This window comes from Passer domesticus, chromosome 2 (assembly GCF_036417665.1).
Source record: "Passer domesticus isolate bPasDom1 chromosome 2, bPasDom1.hap1, whole genome shotgun sequence".
In the NCBI taxonomy this organism is placed as follows: domain Eukaryota; kingdom Metazoa; phylum Chordata; class Aves; order Passeriformes; family Passeridae; genus Passer; species Passer domesticus.
In genome coordinates this window covers 105,177,919-105,199,098 of record NC_087475.1, presented here as the reverse complement: position 1 = coordinate 105,199,098, position 21,180 = coordinate 105,177,919, and the positions used below count along the sequence as shown (strand labels likewise).

Below are 21,180 nucleotides of genomic sequence, written 5' to 3'. Positions count from 1 at the left end.
CAGATAAAGTTTTAGGAAGGAAAGACAAAGCTATTTAATTTTAAAGGAAAACATGCTTAGTATGTTTAACAAACACAAGGACAAGACACTGCTTTGGAGAACTGATGAGTGTTTTTGATGGATGTTGCAATCTCAGGTTTTATCTTGCAGCGTGTTTGTGTGAATTTGGGAAAATCATATTTTGGTCAACAAGTGCAACCTGTATATGTTCCAGATCATCACACCTGGCTGCATGGCCTCACAATGCACGTGTGCTGAACCAGGAAGCTGTGTGGGTGCAGGTCACCTGAACAACCTTGTCAGAGAAATGGCATGGTGAGGAACAGGCTACTGAGCAGAGATCCATGGATAATTCAGTGGTGATAGGTGAGTGAGTGAGTGAGTGAGTGAGTGAGTGAGTGAGTGAGTGAGTGAGTGAGTGAGTGAGTGTTACATGACACTTTCTGTTCCTCCTTGTTCTTGTCAGTGTTCCTACGATTTTGGATCCCTTTAGTACATTATAGAAACTACCAGTTCTTTTTTGACTCTTGCAACATCTCACTAAAAGACACAGCAGCTGCATCCCCATGGGCATATTAATCTTTTCAATTTGCAAGATCTCAGCAGTGTCACGTCCACTGCTGTCCTGCCCTTCCCCCACTGCCTGTGTGGGGTATCCCTTTGGTCTGCAGTGTGCCTGCCAGTCTAGTGTGTGTATCAGGCTGGAGGTCAGGACGGGTGGCAAACACAAATGTAGCACTGGGAGGTGACAGACTATGGCCTAAGAGTCAAGCTGTGGCTTGTACGTGGCAGAGATCTAAAAGGCAAGAGTGGCTACTCTTGCCTTGGTTTGGGACAGACTACAAAGGAAAAGCAGCTCTGTATCTTGTCCCTTATTGCCCAAGCTGTTGTCCACAAAAGTCGAACTCTGCCTGGTGTGCAACAACCCAGTAATTACACACTCAAGGTAGACATTGATTATTTTGGAGTTGTGCAAGCCTGGGTGTTCTGTGGTATTCCACAGATCAAGCACACCAACTATCAAAACTTTTTACTATGTACACATTTTAGCAAACAAAGGCATTTGTGTTCATTCGCTACAAGTTACATAGTTCTTTTATAAATTAGTATTCTATCTTCTATTGGTTAACTATATTCTCACTTTTCATGCTATATAGTCTGCATGCTCAGTGTTCTACTTGAGTCAGTGTGTTTCTGAAGTCAGTGGTACCTCAGTTGGTGGTCACCATCTCCCCCATCAGAATTAACTTTTACTCAGTTTGAGCTATTTTAACACAATGGCTGAGTTGGCTTTATTACTTTCTTCCTCATCTTGGGAGTTCTGCCAGATGTCCTTCTGGCCTCTAAATTCTGCCTTCTTTGTGTCCAGTATCAGTGCACATTCTTCTTTCCAAGATTTGTTACTCCCTCGCAAGGTCTGAGATCACCGAAGCATGTCAAGCATGGACAGCACTTGGAGCTCGTTAGTTGCTCTCTGTTTCACAAACTAAATATCCCTTCTTGTTGTTTAGGCTTGAAAGTATGGAAGATCAAGCATCAGAGCACATCCTTTTGCAGCAATGCCAAGGGCCGGCCCTGCTGGGCCGCTGCCACGAAACCGTGACATTAGCGATCCCAGTGGTGGTGACTGTGCTGTGTCCGTGTAGCCACCCCCACAATGAAGTGATCCTGTTTTCCCCACCGGCTGGGTAGGAAGAAAGCGGTTTAGGTGGCTGGCCACAACTTTCAGGGTGGAGCCCGGCGCTGGCAGAGCCGCGGGCGTCACTTGCTGCTCTTGCTGACTGCGGCGGGAGCCAGCCGCTCTCGCCTGACGAGGCCATTTGTCCTCCCCGCTGCCAGCTCCCTCCTTCCCCTTCGGGCTCGTTCAGTACTGCGTGTCCCTGGAACACGTCGCTTTCGCCCCGCCGCTCGGGGTGACGGCCAGGAGGAGGCGGGGCGGGCGGCGGGCCGCGCTCCCCCTCCCAGCAGGCCGCGGGCCGGGAAGGGGCGGGCGAGCTTCCCGGAACCAGCCGCGCTCGCAGGGCCGCCACCGGCCCGTTCTCCCCGCGGGCTGAGCGAGCCGGGAACTGCCCGCCATGTCCTCGGTGGCCGCCGCCAGCTGCGACGGCAAGGGCGCGGGGGAGGCGCGGGAGGAGAAGAAGCCGCTGAAGGCCTGCTGCGCCTGCCCCGAGACCAAGAAGGCGCGGGACGCCTGGTAGGGACCGGCCCCGGGCCTTCCCCCGGCCCCCGCGAGTGCGCCCTGCCCCTGGGTTCCCTCCCGTGCAGGGCTGCGTGCCCCTGCCAGCGTGCGCCCGGCGCTCTGGGGGCGATCCCCGTCCCGGACGGAGGCTGCTGGAGCATCCGAGGGAGGAGGGAGAGTATGAATAAGGAGAGGAAACGGTCTTAAAAGGATACTTTAGAAATGAAGAGTTTAAAACCTAGTTGTCCGTGTTTTAAAACAGGTTTCAAAGATCAGCTTTTAAATCTTCACTGTTGTTGATTGAAGCAACACGTACCGGCAGGTCATAGCTTCTTTATTGTTCACCTGAGTATAACTTACATTCTCTTTTATATAAAGCAAAATACTCTGGGGGTTTTTTTGAGTCTCAGAGGATGACATTTCCCAGAAAAGTTCAAAATTCGACAGTGACCTGTATAGCTGCTTTGGTAATAATAGGCTTAGTCATGATCATAGGACCTATTAAATTGTATAAAGTGCATCCTCAAAATAGAGCTCCTTTGACAGTGAATCTTTAAGGTTTAAAAAATTTTAATCTGATGACCAAGTTGTCTCTCTTTTTTTTACTTTGTTGATGGTATAGATGGTAGGTGACATAATACTGAACACTGGTTTTGCTAGGTTTAGGGGAGCATGTCTAATTACATGGTAGAGTAGAGGTGAATCCAGGACCCCCTAAGAAAAGGATGATAGGATGGATGTTACTGGTCAGTTGGAGTTGCCCTGGGCAGCCAGGGGACGTGTCCATGTTTTTGTAGAAAAAACCTAAGAACAAAACTAAACAGCTCTGTCATTCAGTCAAAAAGCAAGTCTGAACTTCTTTTGTGGTGTACCTGATATACCAACAGTGAGAGGCTCTTACTTGGATAGATGAGTAACATCAAAAGTTACCATATATGGTGTATCATTTTTTCAGCAATTGCTGGATAGGTGCTGTGTTTTATTTTGCTTTTTGCTTCAGGGTCCTTTAGTTGCAACTGAAGTTGGACTAAAATATCATTTACTGATTAACCTGTTCTATATTGTTCTCTTACTGGAGGAATTTTGTTGCTTCCCTACTGAATAATTTGAAACTGGCCAGCTCAGCATACTTGATGATGTGACAGCCTTGTGTTGTATAACAAATCCCCATCCGGACTTGCCCAGAATAGACGCTGGCCTGTTAACAGGAAGTTCTGTTACGCCTGTTGTCAGAGCTTTAAGTGCACAGCTCCACACTTGGGAAACTTTTTGGGATGGTTTTATACTGTCTGGAACAGCAGTGCCCTTGACAGGATAGGAAAAAAAAGTATCTCTGGATCCTAATAGGGATTTTTAATTGTCCCCAAGAGTTTGTCAGTTCTGTTTCTTTAACTAAAAGTAAGTGAACATTTCATTGCTGAACCCTGGAAATCTTTTTGTTTTGCAGCATTATTGAGAAGGGAGAAGAAAATTGTGGGCACCTAATTGAAGCTCACAAAGAGTGTATGAGAGCTCTGGGCTTCAAGATATGAGTGAGATGAGCAGGACTGAGTGGGGTGAGTACAGCCTTCAGGACCTCTGCCTCTGAAGTGCCCTGGCACCTCAGCTGGTGCCACTGGAAGGCCCAGAGTTGTGTTCATGATGGTGTTGCCTTATGAAAGAGAAGGCAGAGCAATCCTCATTGACATTACAGCCAACATTGCTGTCCTGTGAGGGTGGTGAAGCTCTTGGCAGCACACAGCCTCTGTGAGTCACCCTTCAGCAGTAGAGAATGGTGCTGCCTCTGTCGTCTGCTAAGAGATCCAAACCTCAGTTTAGATTTCTGGTGCTAGGGCACATGGGAGGTGGTTTTTGTGGGTTTGTGCTGGGGTTTTTTTGTTGATTGTTGAACTGTTGCTCAATATCCAGTGGAAATCCATGTTTTGTGAAGCTGTGTTTCCTTTCTCTTCTAGATGATGTCTTTGGTGTGACTGTTCTGGAAAGCTGCAAAATAAATTATTTCTGCAAGTTACTTCAAAGAACTAATAAAAACAGAGTCTATTTATGAAGAGTCTTTAATGATACAGTATGCATCACATCTGTAGCTTTTCCACTGCTTGCTCTTGACCACTGCTATAGAAAATATATTTTTTCCTCTTAATAAAACCCTGAAAATGACCAGTGTTCCTGACTTCTGTTTCTTTTTAAGAAAAGAGATGACAGTGCCGTCCTTACTGAAAACAGCGTGCTGCAGGAATGAGAGAATGAGAAAAGTGTGTTTAATCATTAACATAGGATCTCTTTCTTCCTACTGATTACTGTGGTGATGTGGTTGAACAGAGAGGACTTTGGTGGGTTTTCCCACTGATGCAAATTGTGAAATCATATTGCGCTCTTGCAGCTTTCAGCAGTCGTGCTGAAGCTTGCAGTGCTGTTTGTGACAGTAGCTGTAACTATGTTTGTACAAAAGCGACCACAGTCTTATGAAATGAACTTCCTTAGAGTCAAAACTGTATTTGATTTCTCCATGTTCACATTCTTCCAATGGCTTTTGAATACCGTTACCTGAGCTTCATTCTTTATAATGAAAAATTAGGTACTTTCCGTCTCAAAACTTGCTTGAGCCAGTAGTTATGCAACAGAAAGGGAGCAGGGGACTGCTGCTCTCTGTTACTGCAAGTGACTTTTATGTACAGGTTACTTGCTTGAAAGTAAAGGGGTTTTTTTCCTGAGGGGTTTTTTTTTTTGTTTTGTTTTTTTGTTTGTTTTTTTTTGTTTGTGTTGGTCTTGTGCTATGCATGCATGGGCTTTTGTTTTCTGGCTGCTTTTGCTTGTATGAGATGATGGTGGAAAGGTAGTTGTTGCCTTTGATTCCTTCTTACAATCTAGAGAAACATTGGGTGCAATTTCTGGCTTGTTACAGGTGGGGTTTTTCTGGCTCCATAGTATGTAATTGTGCAATCCTAATGTTACTCTTCCAGTGGTGAGTTGACTTTCCTGAATATGGTATCGCTAATTACTTCTTCTCCTGATGAGTTTTCAGAAACTGAAGAGACAAAACTTGTGTTTTGTCTTGATATTTCTCCTGGCTTTGATCCTGCTGCAGGGGTGAGTGCGGTCGTGATTGTTTCTCTGCCTGCTGAGCCCTGCGTATCCTGAGCTAGCAGTGGTTTTTGGCTGTGAACATTTAGTATGTGACACTTGGTGCTACCTCAGCTGAGACTCACAAGTTGCATGAGGAGAGTTTAGACTTTTCCTCTTGGAATGTTTTCTGAAGGTCCTGCCTTGAGGCAAGAGTTCTGTCCATGCTGCCTTTCAGCCTCAGAGTAGGGATGCAGGTTTGCCTCTGGCAGAAAGCATTCAAAGCTGCTTGTGGCACTGTAGCTGTGTGAGGAGCAGGACCTGGTGCTCTTCTTGGTGTTTATTATTACCTTGAGGTAGGAACCTGTTGAACCATTGTGTGTCAGAGCATGAACTGAAGAGAATGCTGAGAGGTGGATGAGCACCAGCTTTATGGTAGCATGGTCTGGGTAAACTGTGAAAATGGTGCTGCAGAATAGAGCAGGGCAGGAAGTGGCCAAATGAGAGCAGAGTGCTGCTTATATCAGGTCAAGAAAAGGAAAAAACATATTCCTGCACAATTTTACACAAATTCTGTTCACTTAAGAATTGGGATGTTTAGACCTCCATGAGGGTAAAGGTGTGGCAAGTACTTCAGAAAGTTTTTGGAAATGAGTGGGATGCTGATGTACCTGTGTGCAACAAGTACTGAAAGGATACTGGACAACTCTACACTTAAAGCAACAATGGGAGAACCTTGTAGTCACTTCAAATTCCTTGCTGAGTGACTTCATTTCTTACTGTGGTATTCCTGTGGAGTGGATTCAGTGTTTCATTCAGGGAGTGGGAGTTCCTGTGTTAATACTTACTGACAGTGTTGGTGACAAACACTGCCCTGCACAGGGTGGTGTGTACCTTGAGGGTCTGAAACACAGCAGTAGAAGGAAACTTAACTAAACTATAGAGCAGCACAACTAGATACAGTACATGCCATCTCTGAACCTTTGTAATTCACTGTGAGCCTGTCTGGAGTAGGCTTGAAACCTTTCCCAGCAGTTGTAAATCAAATGTGTATATTTTGGAACTACACTGTTTATTCATGTGTAAGTAACAGTTCTACAGACTAATGCCAGCAGTGCACTAGGTAATAAATCAAAAAAGAGGTGTTTGATTATGCCCTCTCTGACTTCAAGCCACCAAGGTGTTAGTGTCTCAACTCAGGTGATTGAACTGGTTTTCAGCTTATGGGATCAGTAGTGAACCTGTTGACTTCCTAAAGGATGGGCAAAATAACCAGTCATGCAGCTGCTGTGAGATTTGGGACTGATAATCTCTGTGTTGTGTGGCTCTCAAGGACAGAGGATTTATTTGCCAAACATAGTGCAGGCTGTACCTGTGTTGCATCATCACATGCAGCTAAATATTAAGTGCTACTGGTTGAGTCCATTTTAAGTGGGGAAATCAGTGAAATACCTGTTTCCACACTGCCTGTTTCAGTGCTGAAAAGCTCAACATGTCTGTTTTTCACAAACACATTTTGTAGTAATGGTTATGTGTTTACTTCCAGGGAAGGGTGTTAATGTTGCTCAGGTGTTTTCTATGAACTTGCCATCTTCTTCCAAATTGTTTTCAACTTGGTATGTCCCTTTCCCATTGAATCAGTATTGGCTTTTGAACACTTGTCTTGGATGAACCAGTGTCCCTGGATGAAGGGCATTCAATCCAAAGTAAGGCATGAAAATAAAATGTCTCTTTGGTAATAAGAGGGTTTTTTACTTTTGCTGGGTAGAAAACTGAAAGTGCTGTGAAGATGATCTGTATGGCCATGGTACTGTCAAGGGAGAAAGGAAGATTTAGTCTTCCTTTCAATCACTTTATAAATCTTCCTTTTAGAAATTTGAGTCTGAAAACACTAAGCTAATCTCTGGTGTGTGCTCCAAGATCTACCTTTTAAAGTGCTATATCATTCTCTCTACAGTGTCACATTGGGACCCAGCAGAAAAGTTGTGTCATTTCTAAGGAGATCTTTGTGCTGTTATTGCTGTGGGTTAAAAGCTTCCTGTCTGCCTTTCAGGGAGAAATCATAACAGGTCATCCTCACCCACAGTGCTGGCTTCAGCATCACTGCAACACCACTATTTATGTTCTAGAAGATGTCAGAACATAAACTCATTGTCCTAATGAGTCATTAACACTGTGTTCTAGTTTATTTTTTACTCAGGAATTTACCTAACTGAAGAATGAAATTATTAACTTCCTTTTTTTTCCCACTTTCTTTGATGCCCTACAAAAGTGTTTTGGTAGTATGAAAAGATAGGAGAAATTGCCATGGTGCTTCTCAGGATGCTTCCTCTAATGCAGTTCTACATTTCTTCTCATAGCAGTTCAGTTTTGACTCACGGATCTTATGTAAGTATCTTTTTCTTAAGTGTTCACAATCTTGATATCGCAACTCCCCATTTTATCTGATGTCAGCGTATCTTGGAGAGAGGGCTCCTTACAGATTTTTTGCAGAGGCCTAAAGGTAGGACAACAAGGACAACAAGTTGTTGTTGGGATCATATAGCGAGTATATGGCAATGGTATGAAAAACAGAAGCTGGATCCCAAGATTTTTATTGTGGTGCTTTACCTATAAGATTATCTGTCTTGCTTTGGAGAGAAGGTCAAGAGGAAGTTCTTAATTTCCTCATAACTCTTGCAGATGAGTGTTGTTCTGCTTCAGTAGCTAGGATTTATTTCTTCACTTAGTTAAGGGGTCTCTGAAGACAAGGTTCCCTGTTTCACTTTACCCTTAACAGAAAGCAGCTTTCTGAATGGACTGTGCTCACCCTGTGCAAGGCTTAATTTGTCTTCTTTCCTTCCCACATGTCAGCCTGCCAAGATGGCTCTTAGGAGCCATGCAGCTCTGTATTGCACGTGGCCTCATCATTGCAGAAATAAGATTGTGCTGGCCAAAACCACAGTGAATTCTTGAAGGTTGCCATAAAGCATTGCTGCAGCCTTGCCTGGGAGACAGTGTTATTCCAGAGGACTATTAGTTCGGAGAGGTGATCAGTGTGTCTTTAACTGGATGGTGCCAATGGGAATGGCATGTTAGGCAGGGCAGCTGCAAGCTCAGCCTGAAACACGACCACCCTTGAAACCCTATCTCTACCCCACTGACCCATGCAGGCTGACTTCATACTGTGATGGGAGACCACGTGGGTTGCGTCAATGCCTGAAATGTAACTGCATCCTGGCAGTGGGGCAGATCCTGCCTGTGTGACTGATAATGTGTTACTTGAAGCAGGGGAGGAATTGCATTTATGCATGTTTTATGTAGCTGACCATGGAGGACTGACCTCAAAGGCTCCCTCTTGTGCCTATGTCCTGGGTTACCTGAGTGACAAGTGTTGGCTGGGACAGATTCTAAATAACTATTAGAAAAATGAGAGTGTGAGATGATGTTTCTCAAGGGTGATTCCCAGCAGAGCCTGTAATCCCTCAACTAGGATTTCCCCACAAAATGTGCTTCCAAGTGTTACACACTCACAAAGCTTTTGGCGGGCGGGATAGCGTCATCTTCATGATAGATGAAACTGGGTACCAGACTCCTGTTTGCTCTAGTTTTATCCCATGCCTTCACAGTTCTCAGACTGTGCAAAGCTTTTCCTTGTGCCACTTGATCTAAAACACCCCAGAGAGGAAGCTCCCTGGAGTAAGGAGAGGCTGTAATGGACCTGGAAAGTATTAACTGAGAGCCAACCTCTCTTTTTTTGCCAAGTCCCTGCCACAGTTACCAACCACAGTGGGGAAAGGGGGTGACCTTTTTCCTTTTTTGTGCTGCATGAAAGTCACTCTCTCGCAGGAGTGCAGAGCAGTGGAGAGCCTGATGTGTGACTGGAGCTCGCCACGATAAGCTGGTTGTTTTCCCTTCTCCTTTCCCCTCCTCGCGCTGCACTGGGCTTATCTGGCCGCCTGAGTTATGTTAAGTAGCGGGTGCATGCTTGCTCTCTGTTCTCCTCGCTGCTTTTGCTCCTTGGATTTCAATTCCAAACATGGTTATCCATTTGGGGTCTCTCTCCGTTCCACTGCCAAGAGATACACATTCCACACTCAACACCAGCTCCCTCTGCTGCTCTCTCACGGTCGCTATTCCATTTGCTGCAGCGCAGGCGAGACAGGCAGTGCAAGGAGATCTCTGTCCTGTCTGTGAGTTTTCCAGCTAATGGCCTCGACTCTTTTTCTGACCGAGCTCTTTTGGCCCCACATTTGCCAGCTTCTTTTCTCACTGTTGTGGCTAAGGAGGGGGCCAGCTGACGCTTTGTGAGCCACAAAGAGGAGAAGCGAATGCTTTTGGAATTTTTCGGGTGCAAAAACACTCGGCAGCACTTTTTAGCATGTTACTTTGAAACATTGCTGTGGGACCAGACCGTGTACAAGAGGAAGAGGAGGAGGAACAGCTACCCAGCAGCTCTGGTTTCCAAACTCTGCAGCACCCTTTGTGTATGACAATTCATTTTGAGCGCAGGACGGCTGGGGAGGGTTGGGAGTTGGACAGGATGAGCACAAACAGCCGCTCTTGGGACCAGGCTGTTCTCCAGCCTCCAGTGTGTGATGCTTGGAAGGAGATTATGGAGGAAGCAGCCTACCAGCTGGCCAGCTGCATTGTCCTCCTGGGTTACATGGGGGGAAGTGGCATCTTTGGGTCCCTCTATATCTTTGGCCTCCTGGCCCCAGGCTACTTCTGCTACGCTCTGTGGGGCTGGCTGAGCGCTTGTGGGCTGGACATCTTCATCTGGAACATGCTGCTGGTCCTCGCCTGCTTGCTTCAGCTGGCTCACCTGGCTTACCGGCTCCGCAGAAACACCATCCCAGAAGAGTTTGACCTCCTCTACAAGACCATGTACCTGCCCTTGCAGGTGCCCCTGGAAGTCTACAAAGAAATCGTGAAATGCTGTGAAGAGCAGGTCCAGTTGCTAGTCAGAGACCAGAATTATGCTGTGGAGGGCAAGACGCCCATTGACCGCCTCTCGCTGCTGCTCTCCGGCAGGTAAAGGCTCCCCCATTCCTAAACAAAATCTGACTGCAAACCACTGTGGCTTATTGTTGTGTTATCACCCTCTGTAGAAACTGGGGTGAGGATTGTTTCCTCCCTCTGAAAAGGATCTGAGTTATGCATCAGTTTGTTGGGGAAGGGGGAAATTTGCTTTTTGGGATGTTAGTTTTGTTTTTCTAACTTAAGAGTATTTCAGGGAATGGTTTGCAGATTCAAGCTATGGGCAATGAAATGGCTAGTTCAGCCTTAGCTGTGGTACTTTTGATGAATCCTTACCCCTTTGTCTGTCATTTTGAAGTGATCTTATTTCTGATGGGAGCAGACTGGCTATGAGAATGTGTTTCTCAAGGCAGGAGAGCAGTGTGTCTGGACCTGTGGTCTCTGGGTGTACCAGGCACACTTCTGTGATGTGAAGAGCTGTGTGCAGAGGCTTCAGTTCACCTGCTCTCCCTGGCCAGCAGTGTTCAGGGGGACGTTCCTGTTCCTGACACCCCAACCCTAGGGGCTTTGACATTTTTCACTATGAGCACCATTTTCTCAAAAGAGAGAGTATTTTCCCTTGGTGGATCCTGCCTAATCAGGTGTCTTTCTTTCCCTGTGCTGTCAAGCATTTGTAATATTCCTTCTTCTGGACCACCAAGGAGAGCCTCAGGGACCTGTAGAGAGTCACACTGGAGATTTGATTGAATGAACTGTGCTGATCAAGTACTGGCATTTGTTCACCTGAGATCCTGTGGCATGCCTTTAGCAGCATATCCACTTAACGATTTGCAAAATCCAGATGCATACAAATAGCAATAGTGTTGGCTTCCAGTCCGCTGCCAGGAAGTTGGCACTAATGTTACATAAGAATGGGAAAGGAAGAAGATCTCTAAATAGGAGCAGTGCTGGGCTGCAGGAGGTGTGTCTCACAAGGAATTTCCTTTGGGAATACAAAGCAGCACCTGGGCCTCCTGTTTTACTGCAGTGGCCAATCCTCTCTGGTGAGGGAGTTTGCAAAGAAGAATGGCTGACCTTCCTTTTTTTGGTGTCGGTCCCTTTTCTAAGATGTGTTAAGAGCACTCTGGGTCCACCAGGATGTTGAATGGCAAAGCACTGGAGGGAAATTTGTTATGTGTGTTTCCAGTAGCGTTTCACCTTACCAAACATCTCTGGTGAGCAGCTGGCTCTGAAGTTTACTGTATCAGTAAATAATATTGATGGGGAAGAGTCTGTGCTATCTTGACCTGCACTGGATAATGTGATGCTACTCTGTGGGCATGAAAGTGCTGCAACAGACAGTAAGATGGTGACCGTGGGTAATTGTTGGGCTCTCTTTTGCAGTGGGAAACATGCATCTTGGCTGGTAAAGGATGCTCCATGGAGATGGGAATGGATTTACATTTCCTAGTACCCACTCTATTGCCTTGTGAGGTCCTTGCTGACCCAGCAGAGCATTGCTGTTATGGTGCTCTTTCCTAAAATGAGCAAGTGGGGTCTTGGAAATACAGAGTATTCCTGGATCAGGAAATGTGCCTTGCAATCCCTGACCCTTCCAGGCAGCACTGCCAGCTGATTAGAAACCAAATGTGAACAGTCTTTTAACTCCTGAAGGCAGGAATTGCCTTTGTGCATCATACAACAGGGGTACATGGTGACAGGAAAGCAAGAGGCCCCAAGTCTGGTGATGCAGAGCTATGAATAGAACTCCAGAGTGCCCTGGCATTGTCCTTGCCTCAGGCCTGTGCAGATCCTTCTCTGTTCCACAGCAGAACTCAGTGCACGTTTGACCTTGATCCTGGCAGGGAATTGTGGCAAAAGTAGATGAAAGGGATACTTAAAAGGCCAAGAGAAAGTGAGTGGTAATGCACAGCAAACTATGAGCCATCGGGGTGATCTGTGAGGAACCATGGCAGCGGGATTTTGGAGGATCCTGAGTGTAGTGACTTCCTAGTACCAAGACTGGGAATGCCCTCATGCAATCCTGGAGACAGGAGGAAGGTACAAGTACAAAGAGCCACAGGCTGGCTTAGAAGTACCTAGAAAGCAGCAGTCCTGTGGGCTGAGAAGTCCTGGGTTAGGATCAAGCATTGCACCTGCGAGGGCTGTCTGTGTAGCAAGAAACAGGACACAGATGGAGTACGGGGAAGTGGCAGCAAATCCCACAGAGAAAGGAGGGATAGCCTCATCACTAAAGCATCTGAAGCTGTCCCAGGAGGGTACGACATATGTGAGACAATTATTTCTTTCCTCCCTGGTGGGATACACTGTTTGAGCTATCAGATTTGTGTGACATCTGTTTTGTGGCCTAAGCCTGTCTGCCTCACCTGTCCTCTGCAGGATCCGAGTGTGCCAGGATGGACAATTCCTTCACTACGTCTTTCCATACCAGTTCCTGGACTCTCCAGAGTGGGAGTCGCTGCGACCTTCTGAGGAAGGAACTTTCCAGGTAACCACAGCTCAGCTCCACTCCTTGGTGCTTTGCTGCATGTCTGAGAAGGAGGTGGAGAGTCCTCATTGTGCCATTCAAAGCACCAGGAATACTTTTCAGGAAAACTTTCCTCCCCTTCCTGGTGGTTTAGCCAGCACAGGATTGTCTGATCAGCTATTTAACCTTTTTTCTTGCCTTGTTCTGAAGACCTCAGGGCATGCTTCTACTATCTGCTGATAGCAAGGAGGGTGGGACTCCTTCCTGTTTATCAGGGAATCGAGGTGTCAGACTGCCAGCTCTCTTCCCTTAGTGTGTTCTCTAGTACCTGTACTGATTCATTTGCCCTGCATGCTGCTAGCAGGATGCATTGTCCTAGCATCAGGATGGCAGCCGTGGCAATGTGCAGCAGTGATGTAAATCCATAAACATCCCGTTCCTCACAGAAGTTTCTGATGGTCATGTGTTTTGGGTGGAGAAGCAGAAAGGATGATTCACACCCAAATATGGTTCTTTCTGAGCAGAAAGATCTCCTGCTGAGAGGCCAGGCCAATTCTCATTTGCAGTAACTGAAAGGATTTTGGCCTTGCTGTCAACACCGCAGAGTGTTTCTTTGGCTTTCCTTCTGGAGAAGATGACTTAAGCCTACATCCTTCTGTCTTTAGTGCACATCCCAGGATGGCCTGATACCTGTCAGGATGTCAATCCTCATTATGTCAATTAGGGCATATGAAGAGGGATTTTGCTAATCCCTTGGGATCATGGGAGGGTCATGAGGAAATTATGCTTTCTCATGAAGGTAGCTCCAAGCAGACTTGGTTAAACAAGGGCAGCTCTCCAAATCTGCTTTCCTAGAGTCTGAATTTGGGTCATATGTGAAAGGGTCATGGTAATTGCTCCTGAAAACAGTGCCATCACCAGTGATTATGGTTGCAGGAGATACTGGCTATGTGACTGGCACAGGGCTACAGATGGTGAGCAGAAATAGGGATGTTGGACCAAGATAATGAAGTAGAAGAGGTAAAAACAGCATGGCTATGCTAGGGCTGGAGGTATTTAATGTTTTGCACAGGTCTTCAGTCTGGCAGCAGACTGCTGCTAGCTCCTGGGCTGTATTTGCCCAAGAATCAAGCAGGGAGAGTGATGGGCTATGGGCAGTGAAATGGCTGACTGCAATGGCTGACTGCAGGCATGTAACCTGCAAAGACATCCACAGCATTTTCTGAGCTGATTTCCGTGGAAATAAATGTTCCCGACTTCCTGAGGGTCTTCATCTGTGGTGTGAGACAACTTGGGAGCAGGCTGGGGCCAGGCTATGCCAGTCCTGCCAGCACCATGCTCTGGCACCTCTCCTGCTCTGCAAGACAGGGCTGGTCAGTGAGGTCAGCTATGCCTGGCATCAGGATGGAGAGGTAGATTCCTAGGTAGGGAAGGCCATATGCTGGAAATGCCTAAATCCCACGTGTGCTTGCGGAGGAGCATGAAGAAGTAGCAGCTGTGTGAGACCAGCAGTCATCAGGTGTCACTTGACCAGTCCTGTACCTGGAAGGACCTTACTCTTGATGGACATGCTGAACCGTGGTGATGTGCTGCTTTTGGCAGCTGTTTGACCCACTAGTCCCTCTCACTCTGAGTAGTTAATAAAACTCTGTAACTTATCTCAACCTTGTCTTAACAACACAATAATTTGGTTCAAAAAGTGCATGTTGGACCCTGGGTCTTTGCTGGAGGAAGGCATGGAAGGTTTTCCTTGCCCCATGGCTCTCTGGAGCCATGAATTGAACTATTTCAATTCTGAGCCCACTGAAAAATGGCAGAAGCATGACTTAGTCTACGAGAATAGGTGCCTTCCTTGAGCTTTCTGCTTTGGCTGTGTGCTTCCCACAGGACTGTTGGGTCCCAGTGCCTGAAGGAGTTTGGTTTCAGGGCTGGCACTTTCCCCCAGAAGGCTGAATTACAGGCTCTTGCTGATGCTGGCGCACTTGTGTCAGGGGGGATTCAGGAATGAAATCTGTCTTGCTGTCCTGGTTTGGTGGCAGGTTTGCTTATTGCATCTCAATCCCTCACAAGGAGGGATCACTTTTGATCACTTTGCCAGAGGTTGATTAAGAAAATGAGATTCCAGTTATTTCAATTTCTGTGTGACCCTTCTTTTTGCTTGCCTGGCCTGGGAAAGTTCTCAGGTTTTATCTCCTATATTTCTTTCATCAGACAGCTGTTTGCAGGGCAATGGCATTAAATATCAAACCCAAGGACACACACATGCAGCCAAGCCATGTTCAGCTTCCCAGTGGCCCTCTGCCATGGCGGCTGACCAAGGAGACCCCTGGGCACAGAGTGAAAGGGAGCCCCCGGGATATTTTGGTTCCGGCACTTGCTTGCATGCCAGTGTCTCCATTACACTCGGATGTTCTTCTTTGGCCCAGGGCAGTTTGACCCTTCCTGCATTTCTTGTCTTTATTATTATTATTTATTATAATATATACTTACATACTATATAATGTTTTTGACTGAAATTGTTCTTGTCCTACACTTAGGGGGAAAAGGTCTCTCTTTACGCTGGCAAAACCAGAAGGAAAATGAAACATTCTCTTAAATCAATCCAAAAAATCCTCATGAGTTTTCTTCATATACACAAACGCAATAAAAGCTTTTCATTTCCTCTCTCACTGAACTGTGCTGCAATGTTCTTCAAGGCCATTCAGCCCTACAGACTCTAGCAGAACTGCTGAGACGGGATGACAGGACGACCAGGCAAGCCTTTCAGGTGGTCCTTCCAGGACCTTCCTGGAGCAGGGCGTGTGGGGCTGTGCAATCCAGTAGCAGAATGGGTCAGCAGCCTCCCCCAGGGCTCCTTGCTGACAACTCAGACTGACTGGGCTTGCAAAAATAGCCCCCTCTGTAGCATTTCTGAGGGATAGGGGTAGGGGTGTCTGTGCTGCCCTGTTCATTTCAGCTACATCCCTCAGATGTCAATAGGGAGCATCATCTGAAAGCAACAGGGTGAATCATAGCCATCCATGTGGCTGGGTTAAATGAGGACATGCTACTAATTGCATAGGAAAATGGGGTCTTTGCCTCCTTAGGGAGAGGAAACAGGAACAGGTAAGGATTTATCCAGTCATTCAACCAGAACAATCTGTCTCTCCAGCCCCTCCATCTCCAAGGAGAGTAGCACTCAAAGGGGCTGAGGGCCTGGAGTGAAGCACATGGCTGCAAGGTGGGTGATCCCGCCCAGGCAGCAGGACTTAATGCACTCACTCCCTGCCCCACAGGTCACGCTGACAGCCGAGACCGACTGCAGCTACATCACCTGGCCGAGGAAGAAGCTGTACCTCCTCCTGAGGAAGGACCGCTACATCGCCCGGCTCTTCTCCTCCCACCTGGGCTATGACATCTCGGAGAAGCTTTACTCCCTCAACGAGAAGCTCTTCGCCAAGTTTGGCCTTCGCTTCGACATCCGCTTGCCCAGCCTCTACCACGTCCTCGGGCCGGCCTCCTCCGAGGGGGAGTCGGAGGACTGTGAGGAGTTGCTGCCAGGCTCTGGCCAGGCCAGCGTCTCTGAGCCACCGCCGCAGCCGCCACCGCCGCCACCGCCAGCTCCACGGCCCCGGGCATCCCGGCCCGACAGTGATCTGCTGGGTGAGGACTCCACCAGTCTTGTCTTGGAAGATTTTGCTGAGTTGCCGGGGTCTTTTATGGACTATGTGAGCGAAGGGGAGTATATGAAGTGAGGGCACTCCTGGCACGGGCACACCTCACCCTGTGTGGGACCCTCGCGTAAGTACCCACTTGCAGAGCAAGTCTTTCCCGTGGTGCATCTGCCTGGACAGAGCACTGGACCCCATTTGCCATGGGTTTGCGCCTCTGCAGTGTTTTTTGGCCCTCTGCCCCAAGGAATCCCAGAAGATGGGCTCAAGCTATATGGTTTTCCTAAGGAAAAGCAGCAGGGTAGAGGCTTGACTCCAGGCACCAGCTGTACTGTGGGGTAGAAGGGCCAGTAACCTGGACATAGAAAGCTCTTCCCTGCCCAGTTCACTCCCCATCCCTGAAGAGAGGCAGAAACACAGAAATGGTGTCCAGGCTAGCAGGTGGTACAGAGTGGTCACTGAGACCATGAGGTAGAGCAATGCCAGAAGATGCTCCAGAATTGAGCTGAGCTGAATGAGAGTTCTGCAGAGGAGAAAGCCCATATTCCAGGAGATGCCAAGAGGACTAGAAACAGCTCCAGGGTTTATAGCAGACTGGTAGCAAGGAGTTGCTATAAACCCTGCAAGTGCTCAGTCTGGGCAGGAGAACAAAGCTCAGAGTCCTTCCTCTCCCTGCCCACCACAGCTCATCCCAGCATTTGATCTGTTCTCCTTGTTTCTGCAGAGATTCACCTCTGCCAGATCAGTAAGATATTGAAAAGTCTGCCCTGGGTGGTATAGATCTTTCCTCCAGTCACCCTAGGTGGACTGACAGGCTAAGCATTGTTTTAAGATGCCCCGAACTCTGCTTTCCAGTGAGTGGGAATGAGATGCTCTCTTTCAAAATGCCAGCTCTTTACTCCACAAGGGAAAAACATTCTTGTGCCTGGTGGCTGTTGGGGCAGAGGAACAATGCAGGCAAACAGAAATAGATGAGATAGTGGCTTGTGTTTGAAATTCAAATCCAAGTGGCCAAGAGAGAAATTCCACCCTGAGCTACTTTTAGCTAGCCGCTGCATGCCAGCTGCTACACACCAGCTGCAGACCCCAAAATGTGCATTCCTGCTGCCACACACAGTAATCCAGCTGCCAGGCACCAAGCTTGGGACTGGGATTTCTGTCCTAGAAGTGATCCCTGCATGTGTCTTGGTTGGGTCTGCACAGCAGGAAGGAAGTTGCGGGGCTGGGCTGCAGCTGGGGTGGCTGCCTTCCATCAGGCAGCCTCGAACACAGCCACATTGCACCCTGCTCTTCTCTGTGCCTGCTTGGGTCTACTTCTACATGTGCTGTGGACCCAGTGGCAGAGAGCATTGACTCCTGGCATGAGCCCTGACAAGTCTGCAGTATTCTTCATATTATCTGGGTATGAAGAAAGTGACCAGGGAAAGAACAAGTGTATTTGTTTGTGGCTGAATCAGATAAAAGAGTTAGCAAGAGTTTTGATTGGGGTTTTGTTGTTTGGGTTGTTTGGTTTTGTATAGTTGGTTGTTGTTTTCTTTTTTAAGGAGGCAGAGAGAGAGAAAAAAATCCACATTTGTTCTAGGAATGTGAAGCCCCTGGTTTTGCTGGTAGGCTGCTGGAGATATGAATTTGCAGCTTTTTCAGTCCTTACTTGGAGAGGCAGGAACACTGAATCACTTATGAGACATCCATGCTCCTAGCTCCTGGAGTGTCTGTGAAAACATGCAATCACAAGTGAATGCAAGTAGTGTTGTGAGCACAGCAAAGTCACTTTGCCTGTGCTTTGATTCTATTTTGTCTTCTCAGAAGGAGGATATCCATTCTCAGATCACTGGTAGAATTCTCCTGGTTGATCAGGCTCAATAAAACTAGAATTTCAAATGCAATAAAAAAGGAAGGAGGCAAGTAACATTGTAGCTTTTTTGAAAAATTTCCACCGATTTTTGGCAGTGGGGCAATACTGTGAACACACACATAAGAGGTATGTGTGTTGGGCAAAACTTTGCTACACAGCAAAAAGCTATTCTTGCTTTCACGCAGTCCTGTTGTGAGCTGGAAGCTCTTGTCTTTCTAGATCTTGTGACAGAGACAGTATCCAGGAGTGCTGCTACTGGCAGCAGAGACTGCAATAAAAGCCAGATGTTTAGAGGCTTGTATTTGAGGTGGGAGAGGAAGATGATCTTCCGTGTCCATCAGTCTGGAGACAACAGACAGTGTGGTATTTTAATTTTTAAGGTAATTAGACAAGGAATCAAAAACTCTGTTTAGTGTGCTTATAGTGGTGGAATGAGAGCTTCCTTGTTACCCACCTTGGCACTTGTGTGTCCTAACCACATAATATCACAGCACCTCCCACATCACAACAGCAGTTGTCACATCTGGACAATATTCCAGAGCGACTTGAGTGCCTCACCACAAAAACTAGTGATACAGAGGGGCTGCAGGTTTTCCCTCTGTCCAAACACTTGTCACAGCTCAGCAAATAATCCAAGCAGTGTGTGCCATGGCTCAGGTGAAGCACTTTCCTAACTTTTCCCTACATCTGTAATAAACAGGGAAATTTCCTGCAGTGTCATTCTTCAAAGTAAGTCCCTGAGGTCAGAGATCCCCTGGGGCTTTCCCCTGGTCTGTGGTGTCATCTCCTTCCCCAGTAACTCCCCACGTGGGTAATCACCTTGCAGCTCTCTAAATTCCCTGTGCTGAAGTGCTTCTGTGGGTGACGTTCCTTTTCCTTTTCTGTCACTACAACAGCCACCTTGCAACGCTGTGGTTCAGGGGGGGCAATTCCTGAATGCCCAAAGTGCTACAAAGGCCATACACAATAAAATATTGATGGAAGACTTATTTGCCTACTGCTCATGCAATCTAGTTCCTTGAAAGCGTTTCTAGTCTGCTTATGAGTAAGATGGACTGTGATATCCCACTGATGAGCACATTCATTCTCTAAGGAGGATGCTGCCTCTTTGAAGGAGGCAGGTTCAAAGGTTCTGTTCACTACTTGCTTTAACTGTATAGTATAGCTCAGTTCTCCAGAGGAAACTAAGCTTTATCCCTTGCCCAGAAATTTAAACAACCAAGAACAACCTGCTTTTTCTCCTGTTCACATTGCATTTGTTCTAGTTTCTTGCTATCAAGTGCTTGCAGGATGTGTAGCTGCTGCTACCTGTTTTTTCACAGTTACATCTTGGGGCTGCCTTTTTATTTGGTGGGTGAGATAGGGGGATGGATGCTTGATCGTCTGTAACTCAGTATCTAAGTTAGTAGTTAACGTTTTGTACCTGCTTTGAGAGAAAAAGCAAAGGAGCTGTGGGTTTTGTTTAACCAGTATCACAGAAGGCACTTTGGAAGGGTTTGTTTTTGCTATCTCAGAATGGGTGCATAACCCTGTTTCCCAATTTATCAGTTGTTGAGGAATTACATAGTTTTTCACACTCATTTAGGAGGGGAGAGGAGAAGAACAGGTAATGGTGGGCTCCATGAGGTTTGTGTCTTGGAAAAGTTTGAAAGCATGATAGTAATGGTGTGCTCTCTTTCTCTCTCTCTCTCTCTCTCTCCCTCCTCCCTCTCTTCCCTTGCTCCCTTTTCCTCCCTTCTCTACTCATTCCTTCTGCAGCCTCTGAAAACCATCTCCAGAGTTCTCAACCTTTCTGCAAAGGACGAGCCCCTCTGGCTCCCACTCAGACCCCCGAACTCTAGGGAACAACAGGCTGTTTTCATCCCAAAGCCCCTCCAAGGGAGCAGATGCTCACAGAGGTTTTTGACCAGAGACACTCTTTAGCATGCAGAGACGTCTGCCAGCAGATATCTACACTCAGGAGCACATGAAGCACATGCTTAAGACTGCAGTGTGACACTCCAGCACCTCCCACCCCATGGCTGTTCACCAGAGCTGCCTTCCCCAGCGTGCTTCCATGGTCCGTTTTCTAGTCCTGCCTCTCTGAGGTTGTCAGCAGCTCTGTCACCAAAGTGCACCAATATCCTGCAAGCTATACCAGCCTGCTTGCAGAATCTGTGTTCCCTTTGATTCAATGATTCCCATTAAAGTCAGAGATGAAACCACTGGTGTTTGAGGATTTGAAGAGGGAGAAAACAGCTGGAGGGAGGGAGGATTTGAAGAGAGAGATCACTTGAGGTGATCTCAAGGCACAGAGTGGATAGGGCAAGGGGAAATGGGCCACCTGACAGCTTTGGTAAAGGGCTTGCGATGGAGAGTTCGATGCTGTGCATCTCACTGGGCATCCACTCTAGTAAGACCAGAAATTACTTTTCCAGGAGTTAGGATTTCTCATTTATGACAAGCATAACTTCTCAAAGAAGCTGGTGAAAAAAGACTTCTGGTTGGTTTTTTTGCATTGATTCTTGAAATAAGAAAGAGAAGGAATTGAGATTGGGAACAGGTGTAGGAAAGAACACTTTTTTTGTGTGTGCTCAAGGTGAGTGTGACCTCAGGGTGCACAAAAATCAAATGAAGAGAGTAATGGATACAAAACATCTGTGAAGAGAGCAGCCATTGGTAGGAAGGACAATGCCTTAATGAAAATTGTGTAGAGATGGAAGGCCTCTTCCAAGCTCAGCTGCAACAGGATTTGTCTCATGAGCTTCCCCAGCCATTTCCTCAGTCAGAGAATTGGAAGTACCTGTGGAAGAATCCTCTGTCTCACAGAGCCTGGTGCAATCAAGTTGAGCAGTGGGAGTAAGAGCCTCTCCAGGTCAGTTATTCAGGGAAAGAGCAAGGAATGTTGGTCCTTCCCTTACCCCAGGGAAGGGTGTCCTTCAGTGCCCCTTGGTACAGACATGCTGGCGCACTGCCATTCTGCCCGTGGGGCTGGCTTTGTGTCAGCCCTGGGCTGGTGGAGGCAGCCCCA

General features: G+C 47.1%; 2 protein-coding genes across 3 annotated transcripts; both read left to right on the top strand.

The window, feature by feature from the left end:
* The first annotated feature begins 1,951 nt into the window (after positions 1–1,951).
* On the top strand, positions 1,952–4,336 carry LOC135294682 (cytochrome c oxidase copper chaperone). Its single transcript, XM_064410282.1, has 3 exons — positions 1,952–2,194; positions 3,627–3,735; positions 4,132–4,336. The coding sequence occupies exons 1-2, from the start codon at positions 2,076–2,078 to the stop codon at positions 3,709–3,711; spliced, it is 204 nt and encodes a 67-aa protein (XP_064266352.1). The 5' UTR covers positions 1,952–2,075; the 3' UTR covers positions 3,712–3,735; positions 4,132–4,336.
* Positions 4,337–8,371: 4,035 nt separating this feature from the next.
* On the top strand, positions 8,372–20,371 carry POPDC2 (popeye domain containing 2). 2 transcript variants are annotated; one of them, XM_064410278.1, is made up of 4 exons: positions 8,372–10,252; positions 12,578–12,686; positions 15,941–16,307; positions 19,929–20,371. In XM_064410278.1, the coding sequence occupies exons 1-4, from the start codon at positions 9,708–9,710 to the stop codon at positions 20,009–20,011; spliced, it is 1,104 nt and encodes a 367-aa protein (XP_064266348.1). In that variant the 5' UTR covers positions 8,372–9,707; the 3' UTR covers positions 20,012–20,371. The 2 variants fall into 2 exon arrangements, with proteins under 2 accessions (XP_064266348.1, XP_064266347.1); XM_064410277.1 differs by having other exon boundaries at positions 15,941–16,445.
* The last annotated feature ends 809 nt before the right edge of the window (positions 20,372–21,180 follow it).

What these genes read in the sequence shown, in the direction of transcription:
- LOC135294682 (XM_064410282.1), top strand. Translation starts at nt 2,076, where the DNA reads ATGTCCTCGGTGGCCGCCGCCAGCTGCGACGGCAAGGGCGCGGGGGAG. An exon ending in AAGAAGGCGCGGGACGCCTG is followed by an intron (nt 2,195 to 3,626) that starts GTAGGGACCGGC and finishes TTTGTTTTGCAG; the next exon opens with CATTATTGAGAAGGGAGAAG.
- POPDC2 (XM_064410277.1), top strand. Translation starts at nt 9,708, where the DNA reads ATGACAATTCATTTTGAGCGCAGGACGGCTGGGGAGGGTTGGGAGTTG. An exon ending in TCGCTGCTGCTCTCCGGCAG is followed by an intron (nt 10,253 to 12,577) that starts GTAAAGGCTCCC and finishes TGTCCTCTGCAG; the next exon opens with GATCCGAGTGTGCCAGGATG. An exon ending in CTGAGGAAGGAACTTTCCAG is followed by an intron (nt 12,687 to 15,940) that starts GTAACCACAGCT and finishes CCTGCCCCACAG; the next exon opens with GTCACGCTGACAGCCGAGAC.